The sequence below is a fragment of the Neolamprologus brichardi genome, chromosome 2 (genome assembly GCF_056152115.1).
Source record: "Neolamprologus brichardi isolate AB-2024 chromosome 2, ASM5615211v1, whole genome shotgun sequence".
Classification (NCBI taxonomy): Eukaryota; Metazoa; Chordata; class Actinopteri; order Cichliformes; family Cichlidae; genus Neolamprologus; species Neolamprologus brichardi.
The window spans coordinates 6,177,709-6,197,687 of NC_142105.1; the positions used below are offsets into that span (position 1 = coordinate 6,177,709).

At 37.0% G+C, this 19,979-nt stretch overlaps 1 protein-coding gene across 1 annotated transcript; it reads right to left on the reverse strand.

Annotated features, from left to right (window-relative positions):
- Positions 1 to 14,966: 14,966 nt before the first annotated feature.
- Positions 14,967 to 19,979, reverse strand: LOC148106055 (uncharacterized). Its single transcript, XM_087852426.1, has 4 exons — positions 19,558 to 19,979; positions 18,308 to 19,334; positions 17,603 to 17,758; positions 14,967 to 16,328 (listed from the first exon to the last, which is right to left on the reverse strand). The coding sequence occupies exons 2-4, from the start codon at positions 18,653 to 18,655 to the stop codon at positions 16,002 to 16,004; spliced, it is 831 nt and encodes a 276-aa protein (XP_087708552.1). The 5' UTR covers positions 18,656 to 19,334; positions 19,558 to 19,979; the 3' UTR covers positions 14,967 to 16,001.

Below are 19,979 nucleotides of genomic sequence, written 5' to 3' on the forward strand. Positions count from 1 at the left end.
TGACCCCGGGACACTTCTGCTGTGAGGCACTGCTGCTGTCATTTTCAGTGAAAGGCAGTGATATGAAGCTCCAAAGTGACAGCCAGTGACAAATCAAATGATGTGGTGAATCTCCAGCCAATCAAATGCTTCCATGTTTACAGAGCCATGCAAGCCCAGGGAGATGTTAACTGGCGTTAGAGCAACACTTCAACAGTGACTAATTGTGGCGTCGTGCTCCTCTGCTATACCACAAGCTTGCAAATCAGGTGGACTAGTTTGCAAAATATGAGTGTGATGATGCAATGTTACCATGAAACTTTTCAATGGGACTCCTTAGACTAGGGAACAATTTTATAAGGATACTCTCACAGTTCTAACACCCATTTATTTAGACTGGTCACAGTATTGCTTGATGATATCATGTGATATGACCCAAATATTTCTACACGCTCACCAGCTAGCTAGCTGTTTAAGTTAAGTCACATCGTAGCAGGGACAGTTTGTTGCATCCTGAAAAAAGTGTAAGGACAGACAGGCATGATGATGTGTTACAGTCATATCAGTGTTTGTAATGGCACAGACACAACAGGAGAGGGGTTAATGGATACGATTTGCTTGTTTTGGTAGCACAAATAGTCCTCACTGACATATAATCACTTTTTAATGATTCGGAACATTTTCTTGAATTATAACAAATTATTTTGTGAACCTTTTGGCTATAGTTATAGACCACTGGAGGTCTCCAGACTTCACTGGGACAATCACTCAGTTAGTATATCATCAGCTAATGGTTTTAGTTTGTATTCTGCAATTAGAAAATGCTTTACAAGTAGTTATATGCAAAGTAAAAGCAAACAGAAACATAATATTTGAAAATAGGAACACTAAAACACATTAAACAGATGGATAATCTAAAACTGAATTGCACTAGGGTAAAGAAACAAACTGCAGTACCATGGCTGCAGTTTGGGGGTTTAATGGAGCTTACCTGAATACCTTTGAATGTTGTCCTTATGCTTTGACTCCATTGATTTCTTTCTTGGGTTTGGGTAAAATGCAAATTAAAGTTAATTAAAAATATAATAAACAAAAAAAGTGTTTTTTATTATAGGTTAACAAAAGCATGCTTTACTAACTGAAGCAATTTTATACATTAGTATCAATTAATATGATCAAATAATATAGTAAAATATTTGGAAAATGAATTGTTTTCAGAATGAGGGAATTTACCTACACATATTTTGATGTATTTAAATCTAATTTTGAGCACACAAAAGGCAAAATCCTCTAGTCTGCAGGCTGTATCATCAGCTAGCATAATATTTAGATTGCACCCACCCTTTGTAGCATCCATTACTGGATGCTTCTGGGTGAAATGTAACTTCAAAGTTGTAATTAATTCATACTCAATATACATAGCTCTGTTTTGTCAAATTAAGCCTGATATTTTGAATGCAGGTGTTTGTCTTTCTCTCTGATGATCCAAGTGGAATAGTTTAATTTATATTCACAAAATACAACATGTCTTTGGGATAATGGGGGCTGGACTGGGTGAATTTGTGTTTCCTTTAAGTCAAAGCTATGTGGCCGACAAATAAACCTCACCTGTTTTACGCTGGACCAGGAGGCTGAGGATGCTGAGGCATGTGCAGAGGGCTGGCGGCCTCCCTGTTTCCCTCAGTAGCCATCCAGCCATCCATCCATCTACCCAGCTCTCCTGAGTCACTTTTCATAATTATTGAATTACATTCCTGGCAACCCATTAAGCAGGACATTCTCTTCTTAACCACCTGCTCTTCCCCCCTCCTCCACCTCATTTTACGCCATCAATCTTTCAGCGTTACCGGAGCCCCTAAAAGCTTTCTGACTGCTCTATAATGGGGGACAGCGCGGGGTCAGGGGGTGCTACAGGACTGTGTGTTCAGGAACAGTGATGCCTCAGCATTTGGGTGGGGAGCAGGGCAAAGGGACAGGTCGTGGTGTTGGTGTGAGGGGGCAGTGGGGGTCACTCTGTGCAGCCTGGCTGGAGTAGGTCACTGACTGGACCTTTGGCTGGGAACAGGAGGGAAAAGACATGTTTGTTTTGTGATTAGGTGACTTTGTGTGAAAGTTAACTAATTGTGTGCTTCAACAAATAAAAAAAACAAAAACAAAACTAAGGTGTGCTGAGACTGTTTATAAGATATTATAAATCTGTCACGTTCATACGGAAGCGTAGAGCTGCCACCCAGGCAAAAGAAAAATTCAAGTGTATCACGTTATAACGTGAAAAGTTTATTGTTCTAACAAGATACTTTTCCTGTTTGTACAATATACTATCATGTTTGTACAATATACCTTTCACGTTTGAACAACATAATATCACGTTATTACAATATACATAATTATCACGTTCGTACAATATAATTATCACGTTCGTACAATATAAATATATTGTACGAACGTGATCGTGATCTTGTTAGAACAATAAACTTTTCACGTTATAACGTGATACACTTGTATTTTTCTTTTGCCTGGGTGGCAGCTCAACGCTTCCGTACCGTTCAGGCATTTTTAAAATTTTTTATAATTTACTTTTTCACGCCCTGTTTTGGGTCATTCTGCTTTAGGTAGCAATTTCCTACATTTCCCAGAATGCCTTTCTTGTCATCCTTTAAAGAATGTTGGACGAAGGATAAACCTGCTGCATTAAGTGATGGATTCAAGCATTAAACACCTCCCCTGCAGGCTTGAAACAGCTGTAAGAAGTTTTAGTCAACAGAATCAGATTATTAGTCCTTTTTTATCCCGTTATTGTGTTGGAGAGTGATTCTTTTTTTGCACCACAGTATGAAACTGTTTAAAAAAAAGAAAAAAATTTAAAAAAATTTCAAGGACAGCTTATGTAAAGTGAGAGGACACTCTTATTCATTGCCTACACAAAAATATGCACGTCTACTGATCAGATCAAAGTTTCAAAGAAGGGGAAACAGATCACTCAGGAATTGTGTAAGTGATGTAAGTTTCTTCTGACATTTTATTTTACTTACTTTAAAAATGTGCTTCAATTTAAGTGCACATGTTGCAATAGTTTCCACTTCAACACAGGACATGAGTGTTACACCTGCTCTGTAATGACCGGCAATTCAAAGCCTCTTTGAGCTCACATCTGAGAAATAAAACATAACACAAAAATATCAGTTTCTGATTGGCTAGGATGTGTCTAGTAAACCTGCAGTTAGCAACTGAGTTTTGTTTGTATTTTTCAAATTTTTGAAGAAACTTTATTTGCATTTAACAGCTTAGATGATGACCTATTAATGTTTCTTTTATTCCTGCCACCAGCCTAGTGAATAGCGCTAGTGATTTATCTTGATTGATATCAGTGGTTATCCTTAGCTGGCATGGCGGATATATGAACACTATTGGAATATATTAGAGTTTAGTAATACAATCATTTAGACAGACATTTCCTCACATACTAAATAATTCTGATGTAATGTCTTCCTTTAACACTACAGGAATGTGTGCTTTCTTTATGTACATTTCCCCTTTCCACTGTGATATGGTAGTAGCTGTAACCACTTGTTTGGAGGAAACAAAATTTTAGGAACTGTAATTATACTTAAAACCCACATGATAATTTTACTTTACCTCTTCAGTGAAGATGGTTATTTATTGTTTTCTTTCTCTGTGTGCTGTCTTGAGTGCAGTTGCTAGGTTATGAAGAAAACAGAAGTGATGCCATCCAGCACAACACCATTTTTGGACAGTCCCACCAACTGTATTACAACTACAGTGGTCATCTTAACCACTGTCACTTTAATGTCATACAAATATAAAGAAATTAATATGGTAAATGATGTTGCTGCTTTAAAATGTGTTTGTTTTATTACAAAGCATGAAGTTTCCTTATTCTTTTTTGATGAAAGCTACAATTATGTCAGTAATTGTAGTCTGTTTATATAAAAGCATTTGATAATACCATACTCAGTAATAATGCATTAAATGCAATAAATGTATTATAAATTTATAGAGATTTGCATTTTGCAAGATTTGTAATTTTAATTAGTAATAAATTTATAAATGGTCTTGTTCCCTAATTAATTGAGCAGCTAAAGGACATTTTTGGCTGGTTAATGTATTATTACGTCAAATGGGTTCTAGGACAATCACAGTGTGAATTTGGTGGGAGTCACACTTAACACTTTAAAGCTAAGTGTATCATATTTGATACATGTGTTTTTGTGAGTTTTGTGAGTTGTGAGACTTCTACATCATCAGCATGACTTTTTTACCGTCAAGAAATGATAGAAATTGCATGACACATTTGCAATTAGTAAATTGCTAAAATACGGCTAATGTAGCAAATGTGAAACAAATTAAAACTCATATACGCAGATTAAAATTTTATATATTTTTATATTTTTTGTCTAAAGAAAATAGGAACACTCCACTATCAAAAAATTAAAGATTTCTGGCAGTTATTACATGGTTTGGGCTTTAAAGGGTTAACACCATAATCACGATACTCTATTAGACAGAAAGAATACTAAAAAAGACTTGACTGTGCATTTTAACTTATGAAAGAAGCAGTTCCCTCATAAAGTCTTTAATTACCGGGACACAGTTTTGTTTTATCATTTAATTACCAGCAAAAGTATTAAAGAGCATTACAGAAAACATGAAGGATAACTAAGTATAAACTGCATACTGACTCTATATCCGCCATCATTTTCAACATCGGTTTTCTGTATAGTTTGTTACCACTTATTATGAAAGATTTACATTTTTTGGCGTGGATCCATTTATTCCAACACATATGTATGCAAACCCTTTATACAAATTAACTATTGATGTAATAGGAGCACTATTAATCATGGTGAAACGGTAAATACTTTGACACTCATCACTTGAAAACCACTAACAGTATAATATGCTGGGGTATCTTGCTATTGTGAAACTCAGTGCTCTTTTCGCTGTGTTTTCCAGGAGATTCCACGTAAGTCAATGTTAAGTGAATAGTAAGGTTAGGCTCGTCTTTACCCTGCTGGCTTATTGACTCACCTGTCAATGCCACTGCAGGGAAAATCTATAAAGCCTAAGAATGTTATCTCAACATCCATTTGTGGGTGTGTTGGTTCACTCATGCATGCCGGGGTTTAATGGTGTTGCAAAATATTTTAGCAGAATGTGCTTTAAATTGACTGTTTTGGAGAAATGTTGTTAGTGTACGGTGTAAATGTACTGTGTCATTGAATGATGGGAAGAATGTTTCCATGAGAGCAGAAATATGTATAGATTTTAACAAAACAACAAGACCTTTCATAAAACTGTAAGAATTAACTTTTGCCCTTTGGTGACATTAGATTTTTAAAACAAGGTGACAGTCATGCAGCTCTCATAAACTTATAACTAGTTCAGTTCAGTTCAGTTCTTTTTTTATTTCAAACATATACATTCACCAACGTTTCATAAAATCATTCCATGTGTTTGTTTGAAAAGGAGTAGGCAGAAGTATATACTTATTTAGCCCTACCCCCTCAGGTTTACATCCTCATTATCTAAATTTGAACAACAAAAAGGTATACAATGCCTTCAACTTAGAACATAACATCACAAAAAAAATATTTTCTCATGTTCAACTAAACTATATTTAGATTTGCTAATTTGCAGAAGAAAATAAACATCAGTTTGACTGCTGTCTTGGGTTAATTGCACTAGGCATGAAAAGCGATAGTGGAGGATTGTGCAATATAATGAAGACTGTTAAGGGACAAAAATTTTACAAATATTGGTAACGGCAGTATCTAAAATGCGAATTACAGTTTGATAAAGTTTGGAGAAAAATTGTGGTCACAGTAAATAAAAATGCAGACTGTGGTGCAGGTCTCAGTCTTATGAATGAAAGTCTAAAATGATACACATCCATCATCCTGATCTAAAGTCGTTCACTTTGTACATCATCAAATTGCAGAGCTTTCTTGACTGGAACATTGGACACCAAAGAATAAACTGCAGGATATGTTGAGCAAATGGTTATTTCTTCTTCTTCTTGTTATAATAATGAGAAATAACCATTTGGTTTTTTGGGGGTTCTTTTTGCTGTTTATGAAAATGGGTTTAATAAGAGGCTCAGTTATATAGTAAAATTTGTTATGTAACCACATCAAGAGCCTAAAAACTGGACTGACTGGACTAAATATTGTTTGGAAAATAAAATGCTAACTTGCTAAATCCTCATCAGATGATAGCTGGTATTTTTGAGGTTTTGTTTAATCTAATTTGTACCTTTTCTGTGCTCTTCACGTGGATTTTTACCAACATAATCCCAAAGTCTACTTGAATAATAGCCTCAAACTCAAACAAATGACAGCAGAAGCTGTCGGCTGCTCTGTGTCTTTCCACTAGTCTATATCCTTCCATGCACAATCTGTTTATTTTTTAAGGAAAGTAAAATATTACTTAGGACTTCAGTTTTGCTGAGGATCAGGGAAAGTACAAGACTACATGTCCTTACAAGGATAGTAAAACAAACGTGTTGTTACGTGTTTACAACTAAGCACTATCAGTGCAGATGGAGGGTTCATGCCTCACCTCACAGCATGGAGCTCATTACCTAATGCTCAGATCCCAACACGTATTATTCATCTCTGACAGCTTGCGCACTTTGCATAAAACAAACACACACTCATAATCACACAGATACACACATGTTTGTACATCTATCTTTCTGAGGACCCTCACCGATTAGAATGCCTTTCTGAGCCCCTCGCTCTAACCGTTCCCATCCCAAATAAATTCCTAACCACTATCCTAACCTTAACTTAAACCTGAATCTGAAATTTTGACATTGAAACAGTTTTATAGGATGTGCATTTCCCAAAATTTTACTCTAAAGGCATCATAAACTCGAAAACTTAAACGCGTCCTCTTAAACACACAAGAAAGAAAAACTAGCATGCTTTGCTGAACACAGACATAATGCACAGCTGCTCAAATCCACATATGCTGCATATAAAAGTGACCTTGCAGACCAAACGTAAACGTATGCCACACACACACACACACACACACACACACACACTGAGAGCATATGAGTAATGAACAACCTTAATAACACCTCCAACTTTTCCTCTTCTTCTCTCTGCTGGCTGTTTAAATTCACATCCCCCTTTAACATCGTTCTAATCTGATTACCACTGGGCTAATGGCTCTCCTTCTGCTCCTCCCAGACACTCTGCCCAGACCTTGGAAAATACACACACACACAAACACACACACAAACTGTTCAGGGTGTGTGCAGAGGCGCTACGTCTGCAAAGTATGGCAGAGGGAAAAGAGCTGAGAGAAAGAGAAGAAGGGAGAAGTTGGTGTATGGTGTTTATATGCATGTGGGTGAATGTTTTGGAGGGTGAGGGTCGGATGAGGGTGGAGGGGTGCAGCGGATCAGCGGCCAACTCCACTCCAAAACCCTCCCCTCACTCTCCCTTTCTCTTCCCTGCAATACCACCCCCTCCCCTTGAGGAAATCTATAGGGAGGGAAGGCAGAGACAGGTGCATTTCTCCACAAATTGAGTTAGCCAAGACATGCCACATCCAATTGGGCTAAATTGATGTGAGAGTTTGTGATGTCTGCCGTGGGTATTACAGCAAAGGTCAGTGTGCCGAGACAATGACATCAATCTGGTCCACGTGGCCGAGCGCTCGGGCCCCCACCAGCCCACTGATTCAAATGCAAACCTGCAAACGCAGGCAAGGGAAGGAGAGGGCGGACAAACGCTGGTATCAAACGGGTGGGCATTTTGTGATTGCTTTTAAACAGACCTCAACACTCTCTGGCTGACAGGATAGGATTGGATAGGAAATACCAATTAGCTCTTTTAATCATAAAGTATTAAACGCAGTAATCAAAAGGTGTCAACGATTCAGATAAATGTAATATTCAGGTTAATTTGCTTATATGGACATACCTCTGCAGTAAACCACTTAACAAGAGACTTTATTCAGTTACAATATATACCATCTAAAATAGTTTGTTAAATATAATAAAGCGATATATTTCTGTCTTTAACTGAGCAGCATTTCATTTGTAGCAAAATAAATTGAGGCTGGTACTTTAAATGCTTCTGTCTGTCACTTATTTCATATAATTGAGTCTTGTTTTACTCTGAAAATAAAGTGTGTTATCATAATAAACCAGCTGTATGAACTGGGTGTGTCATAATAAGAATATGAGATTAGCGGAGTTACCCTAACCAAATCACAACATGCATCAACTTGGTTACTTGATTTAATTCCCCATCAAATTGTACATCAATGCAAACACAACCAGCAAAGACACTTTAGTCATGCTAATAAATGCCTGTAGGAGTGGCCTTGGTTTGCTGACTGATTGGCTTTGCTGAAGACATGGTAAACACATTTATGGCTATAATGTTGACAGTACTGAGCAAATAAGGCCAGATATTTTCATGAGAATTTGGAATTGGAATCAGGAAGTCCTTTCACCTACACAGCAGAGTAGGTCGATTGCCAGTGGTGCCCAGAACAGCTAATATTAGTTTGCAGATTTGCTCATGCCTCATTAGGATGGACAGTCAGTTGAGGTAGAATAAAAAGCAACAAAGTCCTTCTTTAAAGCAAGCAAAAGTGCTGAGGGACAGATACAGTCCAAAGAGAACTTTCATCTAGGAGACTGACGTTTGTATCCAGTGGGTGACCATTATATGAATTAAAGTGTAGGTTTTTACATTTAAACTGCTTGGTTAGGTTTAGAAAAAGACGGTGTAGGTTGTGGCTAAAATCCACCATGATACGTTTTTAATCACATGTTCGAACCTTTTCCACCCCACCTAATATATAACTGCCAAAAAAGAATGAATAGACTCCATAGCTTTCCTAAAAAAGTTATTTTTATTGATGCAAGACGTAAACTTAAACCCCCATAAAACCCCAACCAGGATTGTTTTACTTGTTAAGATTTACAGCTGTTTTCTGAATTCTACCTGAGAATTCATGCAGAATATTGAGATTAGCTTAAAGTAAAGACTGGAATTAAAGGGCGAAAGTTAAAATCCATCTGAACTTGATTAGTTAGTCCTTGCTAGCACTGGATTGAACCTAAAAAGAATAAGGAACATTTTTCCAGTCTTCTATTGTCAAATTTTGTAGAGCCCATACAATTTGTGGCCTAAATTTCCTGTTATTACCCCACAGGAGTGGGACCCAGAGTGGTCTTCTGATGCTGTAGCTTTTCTGCTTCAAGGTTGCGCAATCAGAGATGCTCTTTTGCATACTTTGGTTAAAACAAGTGGCTATTTTTGTTCTTATTACCTTCCTATCAGCTCACAGCAGCCTGGTTATTCTCGTCTGAGAACCACAGAGAACATGTCCACAGATTTTCTTTCCACGTTTATAACAGAGCATGACAACATTAACAACCCTCAGCTGAAACTAGTGAAACCTGCTTTTTAACTGACCTTCAAATGCATCAACCAACCATTAAGAAATTCAGTTAAAGTTTATGTCAACTTTGCTAGTGTCTTGGATGTTATTCATATATAAGCCTATCTCAGCAAGTCTGCCAATGCAATTTACCTCATGAACAGATATTGCCTATCAATTTCATATCCAACACATGAGTAGTAGTGGTTTAGGCCTACTTTGCTTCTGCTCTCAGAAAATCCAATAGAAACTTCATCATGCTGTCACCTCTACCAGGGCCTGCAAACCCAGATTTCAGGGGTATGGCTTTCATTCCACCTCTATTCAGAGAGCCATTTTCTTTGATCACATTAGCTTTATTGCTCTTCTTATGGTTCCCTCTGTCTTCTCACTGCTACTCTATATCAGCCCAGGGCTATTGGTTTTCATTCTGTGGCTTCAATCTGGACCTGGACCAGGCCAAGCTAGACCAGCTTACAGTGACGTTAATTCATATAAAAGCTATATGAACAGCCAAGTTCAACTCCTGACTTCCCAAGCTCACTCCATCAATGGGGCATTACAACTGACAGAGTACATTAAAAGGTAAATATACAGTAATAGTAATTTGTTGATGAATGTAGCTTTTCTCAAATCCCTCAAAGCAATAAGGGTAAATTGATGTTCTTCCTCTGGTACTTTTTTATATTAAGGTTTGCTTGATGTCATATTCATTTCTATAAAATGCCAAAACACACAAAAAATCTGATCACAATACCATGTAGAAAAAAGATGGTTGTTTTCAGTGATGCTCTGCATCGATCTTTATTTATCTCAGAGCTACTGTGCAGTTTATTTGTGTCTAATCTCACCTTTGTTTTTACCAAATGAGCTGAAAAGCTCTAATTTCTCTGTAAACTATCTGCAAACCCCAGCTGATTAAAGAGGAGTCATCATTTGCTCTCTTTGACAAGGTTTCCTGGAACCCATGGGATCCAGGAAGAAGGCTCAATTCATCGCCAGTCAGTGGAATCCCAGACCAGAGATTTGTCTGAGAGGCAATTTACTGTCATTTGCCAGAGAGCGCTGGGCTGATGCATAAACATCGTTCCTAATATGCCAATTCATCATCAGGCAGCCAGGGGATTCTGGGTGTGTTCTGATCAAATTTGCACCCAGCGATGATGAGGGGCATGTTGGTTTTGCTGCAGAAAAGTGCAGATCCAGCTATTTGTCACGTCAAGCTACCAAAGGGGAGGCAGAGGAGGGAAGATGCACTGCACAGAAATAATATACTGCAGAGGGGAAGGAAGCTCAAAGGTGTATCATGGCACTCTGTTTATACTCAGCTAACTTATGCATTTTTAGCCTTGTAGTTTGGGCTGATCTAACACTTTAGTCTAAAATAAAAACGGTAGATTGTCTGAAATGTTTTACAGGCCTACTGACATTAGTGATCCCTTTACCTGATGCCTTTCAACTATAGTTGAGACTATAGGCCAAATTACTTATTACACAGGATACCTCATTCAAAACTTTCTCGTCTGTGCTGGGCATTGTTTACAAATGTAGATACATTTTTAAATCTAATAATAATAATAATAATACATCACCGTATGACAATAGCCAGTGGTTTCAAGATTTCATTTTGGAAACTGTGTTCCCTCTCTTGCACATCACAGGAGGTCTTTACTCACAACTGGCTCCAAAAATAATGGATATTCCCTACAAATCATTATCATTTTGTATACTCATATGTCTCTACCTCTGGGACATCACTGGTAAAAATTTCTTTGCATCTATTGAATATTTGACATGAAATTGGGTACAAATATATTCACACATTCTCAGCATGCTTTTAAATAAGTAACGTTGACATTTGACTATATGATTTCTTTTTTCAGTACTTGGTTATATAAAAAAAGTAAAGTAAAATCGCAGTACCTGTATTTAGCAGGCATTATGAACATTGAGGTCCCAGTTTTTGCTAAACATGACAATGTAATCATTTTCCAAAAGCAGTGCTGCAGTAGTCTCACAGAGAGCCTAGACTTCTCTATCTCTATCATACCTTCATAATATGGCCCCAAAGATCACCTGGGAAAGCTATTATTACAGTCTAGTTATGCATTAAAGTAAAGCAAACAGCAGGGGGCTGTGTTACTAAGTTCATGTAAAATGAGAGCTGTTGTCATCACCCTAATGTTAAAAATGAGCTTTCTGAGATGTGTCTTGTGTTGCAAGGTGTCTCTTTCAAACCAGTAATGTTTGGGTTTTGGTGCCTTAAATCAAAATGCAAATGAAAGAAAAGCTAACGACAGTAACAAAATATTCAAATTCCAGCCATCTGGTCAAATTCTGACATGCTACCTGCCTCTTAACTTTGTCACTTCAAGAGTAAAGTGGATGATTTCCAGTTCACTTCTAGCTCCCCGTGTTTATTCTTGAACTGGTGTAGCTTTGCATCATTACCCATTATCCTATACTGGGCTTTGACATGACTCCTACTGCTAAATACAGGCACTGTGAACGTTGAGGTCCCAGTTTTTGCTAAACATGACAATGCAATCATTTTCCAAAAGCAGTGCTGCAGTAGTCCCACAGAGAGCCTAGACACTATTAAACCTTCATAATATGGTACCTTAAATTACAAAAAAAGAAGGAAAAAGAAGGAATATGATCAATTAGCAGTTTTCATTTGTGTAAATTTTACTATATCTGGCATTTTTGTGCAGTTGATTGCGTAAAATGCATTGTGCCATTTTTTTAAAGCTTTAGGTAAAAAAAAAAAAAAATCACAGTGATGATGCACATGTTCTTATAAATTCACAAGAATATGTATCATATATAATACAGTTTGTGTTAAAGGGTTAGTGCATGCTCAGTTGGTACTAAGGAGTCCAAAATCTGCCGCAAACGTTTTCCCCAATGCCATTACACCACCCTCAGCCTGAACTGTTTCATGTTGTTTACACCAAATTTGGACCCCACCATTCAGATGTTACAGCATCACTCATCAGACCAGGCAAGATTTTTCCAGTCTTCTGTTGTCCAATTGTGTTGAGCACATGTGAATTAGCCTTAGTTTCCTGTTCTTATCTTTTAATCATTCTCTGTAAACCCTGGAGACGGTTGTATAGGACAGCCCCAGTAGGTCAGCAGTTTCTGAAAGACTCAGACAAACTTATCTGACAACAACATTCAAAGCCACTAAAATTATCCCCATTCTGATGCTCTGAACTTCAGTAGGTTATTTGTCTAAGATAATGCAATGGCTGATTGTGAGTTCGGCTACACCTGTTCAAAGTGGCTGTTGAGTGTATTATAGCGTGTTATTTGCTTATTCGGCAGACTTGTTGTTCCATACAAAGTCATACATTTGATCATTTTTTATATTTTTCTTACCCGCTTCGTGTAGTGATTAGTTTGGTGTGCAGGTGTTGTTTTTTTTAAAGTTCTTTACCAACAAACAAACAAACTACAACAAAACTGCTGCTGAAAAGTCATTTAAAAAATAAAGTTGGTGTTATGTGTTTTGTTTTGTTTTTTCTCTGAGAAAATTTCATGAAAATTGCAAAAGCATCAACAGTAAATGGGTGAAAAATGTGTTTTTAAAAAGGCTGAAGCATTTCTTAAAATGATCAGGCATCGTTATTAGTCAAGCTGGAGTAAATAGTGCATTTGCTATGGACTATTTTCAAATGCTGATCAATACACATTTTGTGCTTTACTATTTCCAGAAGCGGGAATGTTGGATGGACTCTAAACACCGTATCTATCCATCCTAATGAAGCAACAGGGTGGCTTCGCAATATTTTTAATTTGACAAAACAAATGAACAAGATTTTGGCTACAGAGAACATATCATAATGATCAAATCGTTGTGTTATTTTGATTTGTTCATATTATGAAAAATACATAAGAAATTATGCCTGTATCTTCTAGTGACTTGATATGGGCTCTAATGATGAAGCCCACTAACAAGAGCCTCTGTGAAAACATTAGAAAACATTATAAATCAAAGCACCCTTTTTGTTTACCGACCAATTTGCCATCCGCATCTATTGATTTCAGCCAGAATGCCGAATCTTTGTCTTCCAGCTCTGTAGTGCAGCATCATCCTTCAGAGCCCAGACAGTGGCCTTCTGGGAACAGGAAGTGAATCAGAGTCTGCAGTGGACAGACTGACTCTGATGGCTCCCATCTGGCTGTTCTTTAAGGATTCCATCCAATCAAATTAGCTTTGATTGATCAACAAGTGCTGCCATTGGATGGTAGTCATGGCAATATAAATCACCCTCTCCCATCAATACGGATGGCTTCATTGAAGATGAGCAGTGGTGACAAAGTGTGCATGAATTTCGAGGAAGTTGACTTCCTCTTGTACAGTTTAGTAAATTTGAGGTTGCTGCTGGAGAGAAGAGAGATGATGGTATCAGGATCTTGCTGTTCAAAGATGGATGTGATTCAACATGAACTCTGGATTTACGCATGAAAAACTCGTCACAGTTATCTTATAAAATGATTTTCTAGCATGCAAATGAATGCGCTAATCATTACTTATTAACTGATTATAAAATATCAAATACTATGCACTTACCAAGATACACGTACAACAAACACAGCTATACATTTTGTTTGGGAAGAAACCAAGGTTTGTTTAATTTAGCATCCATCTGGTATTCAACAATTAATTCACTAACAACTTTTTTTTTTATGAGGAAACGTTGCCAAATAGAGCTTCACAAATTGGATGTGGGACTCAATACCATTAAAATATTCAAAGTAATGCACAAACAGCAGTTGGAGTAGTAAATGCTAGACTGAAACATGTCAAATCAACAAAAAACGAACAAGCAAATCAGTTAAAATGGTGGCATGGTCAATTAAAATAGATTTTATTCACTTCTTCTCTAAATATCTTATCTTTAAGCTGTAGCCAAAAGCTCTAAATAGAGGCAGTTTAACTTATCAGTCACGACTGTACTGTACTGTTCTACTACACTCTAAGAAATAAAACGTTGGATTTAATTGACAAAGTTAAGGCAATCTTTTCCACAAAACCTGGTCAATTAAACATAAATCAATATGGTTGTTATCTGCAATTTCAATGGTGATGTTTATCAGAAGTGAAATTGTTCATTAAAAGCAACAGCTTTCCTTTCATTGTTACTATTTAACACCATTAATTAGAATTTAAACACCTTGTTCATTTTATTAACTGTATTGCTTTAGGTTCAATTGACAATATTAATTCGAATTTAATGGCACCATTTAGATTGTGTTTTGGACCTAATTAATTTGATTAATTATGATTTAATGAATAGTTTTCTATATGCTAAATGTTTAGGTACCAACAAAACAAGTCTAGAAAGGTTCCCGAGTTGTCATCTATACATTGTAATTAGGTGTTTGGACCTTTCAGAGGTCTTCAGCAAAGGTCTAACACTTAACTACACAGTACAGGTGACAACTCAAGAACTTTTTACACTTGCTCACACGTTACCATTTATAACATTCTTACACCAAAGCTTGCATAAAGTGTAAATGCAAAAAAAAAAGGGTGCTGCATCAACAACTTTATTTACGGTAAGCCTTAACAAGGCAAAGCTTCTACAGGGAACAACACCGCATAAGGCAATATTAAATGCTTAAAGTGCATGACCAAAATTTAAACATTGGAAACAACTTTCGAGTTTCAACAAAGTGACATTGTAGTGTGCCGTAAGATGTCAAATTCAATACAATTTGTGATTAGTCAGATCTGCAAATTTACCACAGAAACTTAAAAATCACTGTATAATGCAATTACAGAAAATACTTAAGTGACACAAAAAGGTAAATCTGGACGATTTAGTCCCCAGTTCCAAAAATCAGATTCAGAAAAAGTTTTCTATTATATAATAAATTTTACAATAAAAGAAATGCATAAAGCAAATCTCAAAATATTCTTAATTAAATGCTAAGACCAAAAATCCAGCACTTAACTTGAGTACAGGTGACAACCTTAGAACCTTTTCACATTTGTTTGCACATACACTTTAACATTTATAACACTCAAGATCCTTGACCTACAATGGAAACCTGGTACACGAGAACTAATATGAAGTGTAAATACAAAAAAATTTGTGTTGCTTTAACAACTTGAACAAAAGCCTTCAATGAGGCAAAGCTTAAACAGGGAAACAACACTGCATAATGCAACATTATATGAAGTGTGTAAAATAAAATGTAAACATCTGAAACAACTTTCCAGTTTCAACTAAGTGACAGTGTAGTGAGGAGTAGGATGTCAAACCTGACAGAATGATTTCAGGATCTACAGTTGTAGGTCTGCAATGGCTACAGTCTGCAGAATTACCACAGCAACTCAAACTGAAGAAAATGTTGTGAAACAAGAAAATATATCCATCTGGGTAATTTTGTCCCCAGTTCAAAAAACTCAGTTTCTGAATTATGTTTTCTTTTCCACAATCAAAAGAAAAATGACATTCAGTAAATCTCTTAAATATTAAAAGCTATGACAAAATATTTACAAACAAGGATCAACATATATATATTTATAAACAGTAAAACAGAGCACTTATTTTGGGGGACATTTCGATCTAGAAGAGTCATTGCGTCTCCTTTTGGCAGAGTTTGTTCTTCAGCACTTGTATTTTGTTAGACAGTTTTTTGTCTTCCAGTCCCATGAGCACCTTCTGGAAGAACTCAAATGTGTAGCGAAGTGGCTTTGGGTAACTCAGATTGAGGCAGTAAATTAGCCCAAACAAAAGTGCACACCCGCTCGCCACATCGAGAAGATCCGGCAAGACGGTGCATCTCTCGATAATGATGCCAACATCTTCAAGGGAGTCATCAGGCTGTGCTCCTTCATGGATTATTTTATAAACACCCAAATCCATCCTCTCGAGCTCTTCAGCTTCCATCACATTGACATCCTGAAAAGGACAGAAATATTTTAAATCCGTTGTATTTTGGTCATCGCATCATCTATCTATTCATTCCATTTTAGTTAAAATGGTCCACACTACCCTAATTACACATATCCCTGAATGAGACTGAGGAGAACAGACCAAAGAAAAATGTGGATTTAAGACTATCACCAAATAAAGACCAAGAAGAAGATACATGAAACATGGACAGAGGGCAGAAGGAGTATGCATTAATAATATTATCAATATTCTGCTGACCAGGGTTATTTTCTTTAGTTTTGCATAAAACAATGTAAGTGAATGAAAACAAAATCCTAGTATTTCCCATGCACTTTATTGTTGTAAGCTAATTTAAAGAAAACTGATTGCTGCCAGATCAGGAGAATGCCTGGGCTTGTTTAGAAAATACACTTTTCAACTTACAAAACTCTGGGAATTATGACAGTCAAAATTTTACTGAGGGGTGGAATATCCCTTTAAAAATAAACTTACCATGTACTCTTTGATGAGATTTTCAGGTATATAATCACAGCTTTAAGGATGCATTCACGCTTCACTTAACTTAGTTGTTTAACCAATTCATAATTGTTTCTAAGTAATTTTAAACATGCTTTTTGCAAGCAAGTAGTATTTTGTGTTAGAAAATGAGAAGCTTACCAATTCATTCCCATAAAGATTATAAGTTGTGAGTCCAATTACACTTATTGCGATACATTGGGTCATGGAAAATGCAGCTTTAGCGTGGTGTACCACCCGAAAGAAGGAAGAAAAGTGTTGTTGCATAGGAGTGTTGTTCAAAGGAATCAAAAACATTTTGATAGATATTTCCAAAAATTAATGACAAAAACTACACACTGTCATGTTAATATGAGGTATGTGGGTTACCACCACATTTGCAGTATTTATACCAAGTTTGAGTGAAAAAAAATACTCTATTGTGTCACTGAGTTGTGGCGAAATGTGAAATGTCCTCTGCCTTTGTCTTTTCTCAGTGTAGCTAATTATTCCTTTGGACAATTAATGAGTAACAAAAAAAGAAAAGAAAAAAGCTACAATGCCAGCAGCGGCACTTATGGCCTCTAGGGGCATGAGTTACTTAGTTCTGCTTTGTGTCAGGACCAAATCCAGAATATAAGCCAAAAGCGAGATGAGAAGTATAACGCAAGAGAGAACAAGCATAAAATGACCCAAGAAAGTTAAACATACAGGTTAATAACCAGACCTGAGATCAACCTGCAACTAATCTATTAGTTACAGAACATTTTAACAAGACAGAATACCTGTGAAATTGCAGACAACGCTGCTGTGATCCGCCGTGCTGTTTCCCCTCCTTTTTTTCGTAGAATCTTCATCAACTGGTCAGAGTACTGGTCAAGACTGCTCATGAATGTGGACAGCAGTGGAACTGTGGTGATTCGGGTGAACTCTGCATTGATCTACAAAGTTCAAAAATACAATTTTTAAATAGTTCAGCTAAAAACAGGACTAAATCCAGACCAAACCTGATCTAATCCCAGACAAAAAGTTCTGGTGCTGTCCAGGTTTGATTTAAAGAAAAAAGAAAAAAAAAAAAAAGGGGGGGGGGGGGGGGAGAAATCGATTAATCAGATGGGAATGTGCAAAATCAATTACGATTACAAAAAAAAAAAAAAAAAAAGATTTTTAAATCAAGTTATTCCAACATGCCACCCAAAACATTTATAGATGGACCGGCAGAATCAGGTGGCTGCAAAAGAGTGCCTCACCCATGCAGTACGAAAATCACAAAATGCACAAATTTTGCACTTTAGTTGTAAAAGGAAACTCTGACGTGTATCATGTTAGCAACGTCCTGTTTTCCCAAAATTTTTCGTTCCATTGGAGCTGCCCTTCTCACAACACAATTTAGCTGCACTAAGCTGAAAAGACATCAGCTCGATGACATCAGCTTTGTAGCAGTACTTTTCTGTTCACGGCCAGTTTTTAACCAAGACTCAAACTCATACCTCAGGTACTTTGAAGAGGGCCGGCCATCTGCTCTTGAACTCTGCGATGAATGGCATCTCTTCAATCACCTCTCTTCTTCTGTGTGCAAATGTCTTATCCATCTTTCTTTTGATTATTTGATCGTTGTTTGTTTTCTTCACCTCAATCAGTAGTGCTTGTCGTTCTTCCTCCAGACTTTTCTTCGTTTCTCCTGCAGGGTATTGTGGTAAAAAGTTCACTTCTGCTTTCCGTGGCTTTTTGACGTTGTTTCGACGTGGACTCTTCTCTCGTTCTCTCTTGTGTTGTAGAGTGTTTATTGCCACCTCTGGGCACCCTATGTTTCTCAGTGTTGTCCGGTAATTGGCCATTTTGTATTTTAGGCTTACTTTCCAGCCTTCACAGCCGATCCAGATCCGGTCTCTTTGAGAAAGGGATATTTTTGAATTAACGCTTTAGCGACATCATCAATATCTCCACTTGATGGATAAACTTTGTATTTTGCAATTTCTGAGGCCAACATATCTAATATGTCAGATTTGAGTTTTGGGCTCGGGTCTAAGAGAGTCCCATTGTTTTCATATTCTTGCTGGGCTCTGTGTAACTGAAACTCCACATCAAAACTAAACTTTGGTATTAGAAAGTTTAAGGGCCATTTCCGCAAGCGAAGAGATGAACAAGAGGCACTGGAGTCTGAGGAGGAAAGGATGTCAGTGTCTGGCAAGGATGGTGCATCAAACTCTGGTAATGTCTCTCTGGAGGCAGCTGTGGGTGCTGTGGTGGGCACAGTGGACGGCGCAGAGTTTAAATTAGTGTAAATTACTTTGATTGTACTCTTGTCTTTAATGTCCCCAGTTGTGGTTAGATTCATGTATTCATTGTTAAACTCAACATCTCTATATTGAAGCCTGAAATCTTCAGTCAATCCAAACTGTCTTTGTATTTCCTCTTTTAAAATGTCCACTGAACCAGGGATTCCAGAAGGAAGCATCAACTTGGATGAATTGTCCACTCCAAGTATCACCCTCAAAGTAGCAGCCATTCTTCAAGCTGAAAAACAAGACCAGTGCATAGATTATCCATAGGGATTTTTTTAAGAAATACTGTCCAGCAGACAATATTTCTTAATACATACATAGATAATTCCTGGATCATGAAACACTACTCAATACAGTCTAAAGAACATGACATTTTTATTTGTAAAAAATACACTTACTTGTTGCCACAAATGTTTGTTTACCTAACAATGAGTGAAAACAAATAAAACAATTACCAATGTGAATATATCTTTTTAAGGTGACCATCCGCAAGTGTCCCACTTCATAGTCGCATAGCGGGTATGGGTCGGCCAGCTCTGTTATGGATACAACAACAACATCTGTTGTTGTTTGTAGGTGAAAAGCTCTATAGTGCTCCATGTACCATGAATTTAGTCTTTTCAGAATAAGGAGGGTCTCTTTTTTAATAATGCACAAATGTTGAATTTCACAGAAATCTGGTAGCCCACCACATGATCCGTGCACAACAATCATCCCCTTTTTGTACTGAATATTGTTCACAAAACCGCCAGTGGCTAAGTTAACAGCAGTCACGTCTGGATGTTTGTTAGAGATACTTTTCACAACATTGTCTTTAAGGACATCCAACGGCACTTCTGTCACGCGAGTAACATCTGTAGAGTTTTCATCATCAGGA

Coding starts and splice junctions, on each gene's coding strand:
- LOC148106055 (XM_087852426.1), bottom strand. CDS start 18,655: ATGGCCAATTACCGGACAACACTGAGAAACATAGGGTGCCCAGAGGTG. Junction 17,759..18,307: donor CCCTCTTCAAAGTACCTGAG/GTATGAGTTTGA, acceptor TGAACTTTGTAG/ATCAATGCAGAGTTCACCCG. Junction 16,329..17,602: donor CGTTGTCTGCAATTTCACAG/GTATTCTGTCTT, acceptor TGTCCTTTTCAG/GATGTCAATGTGATGGAAGC.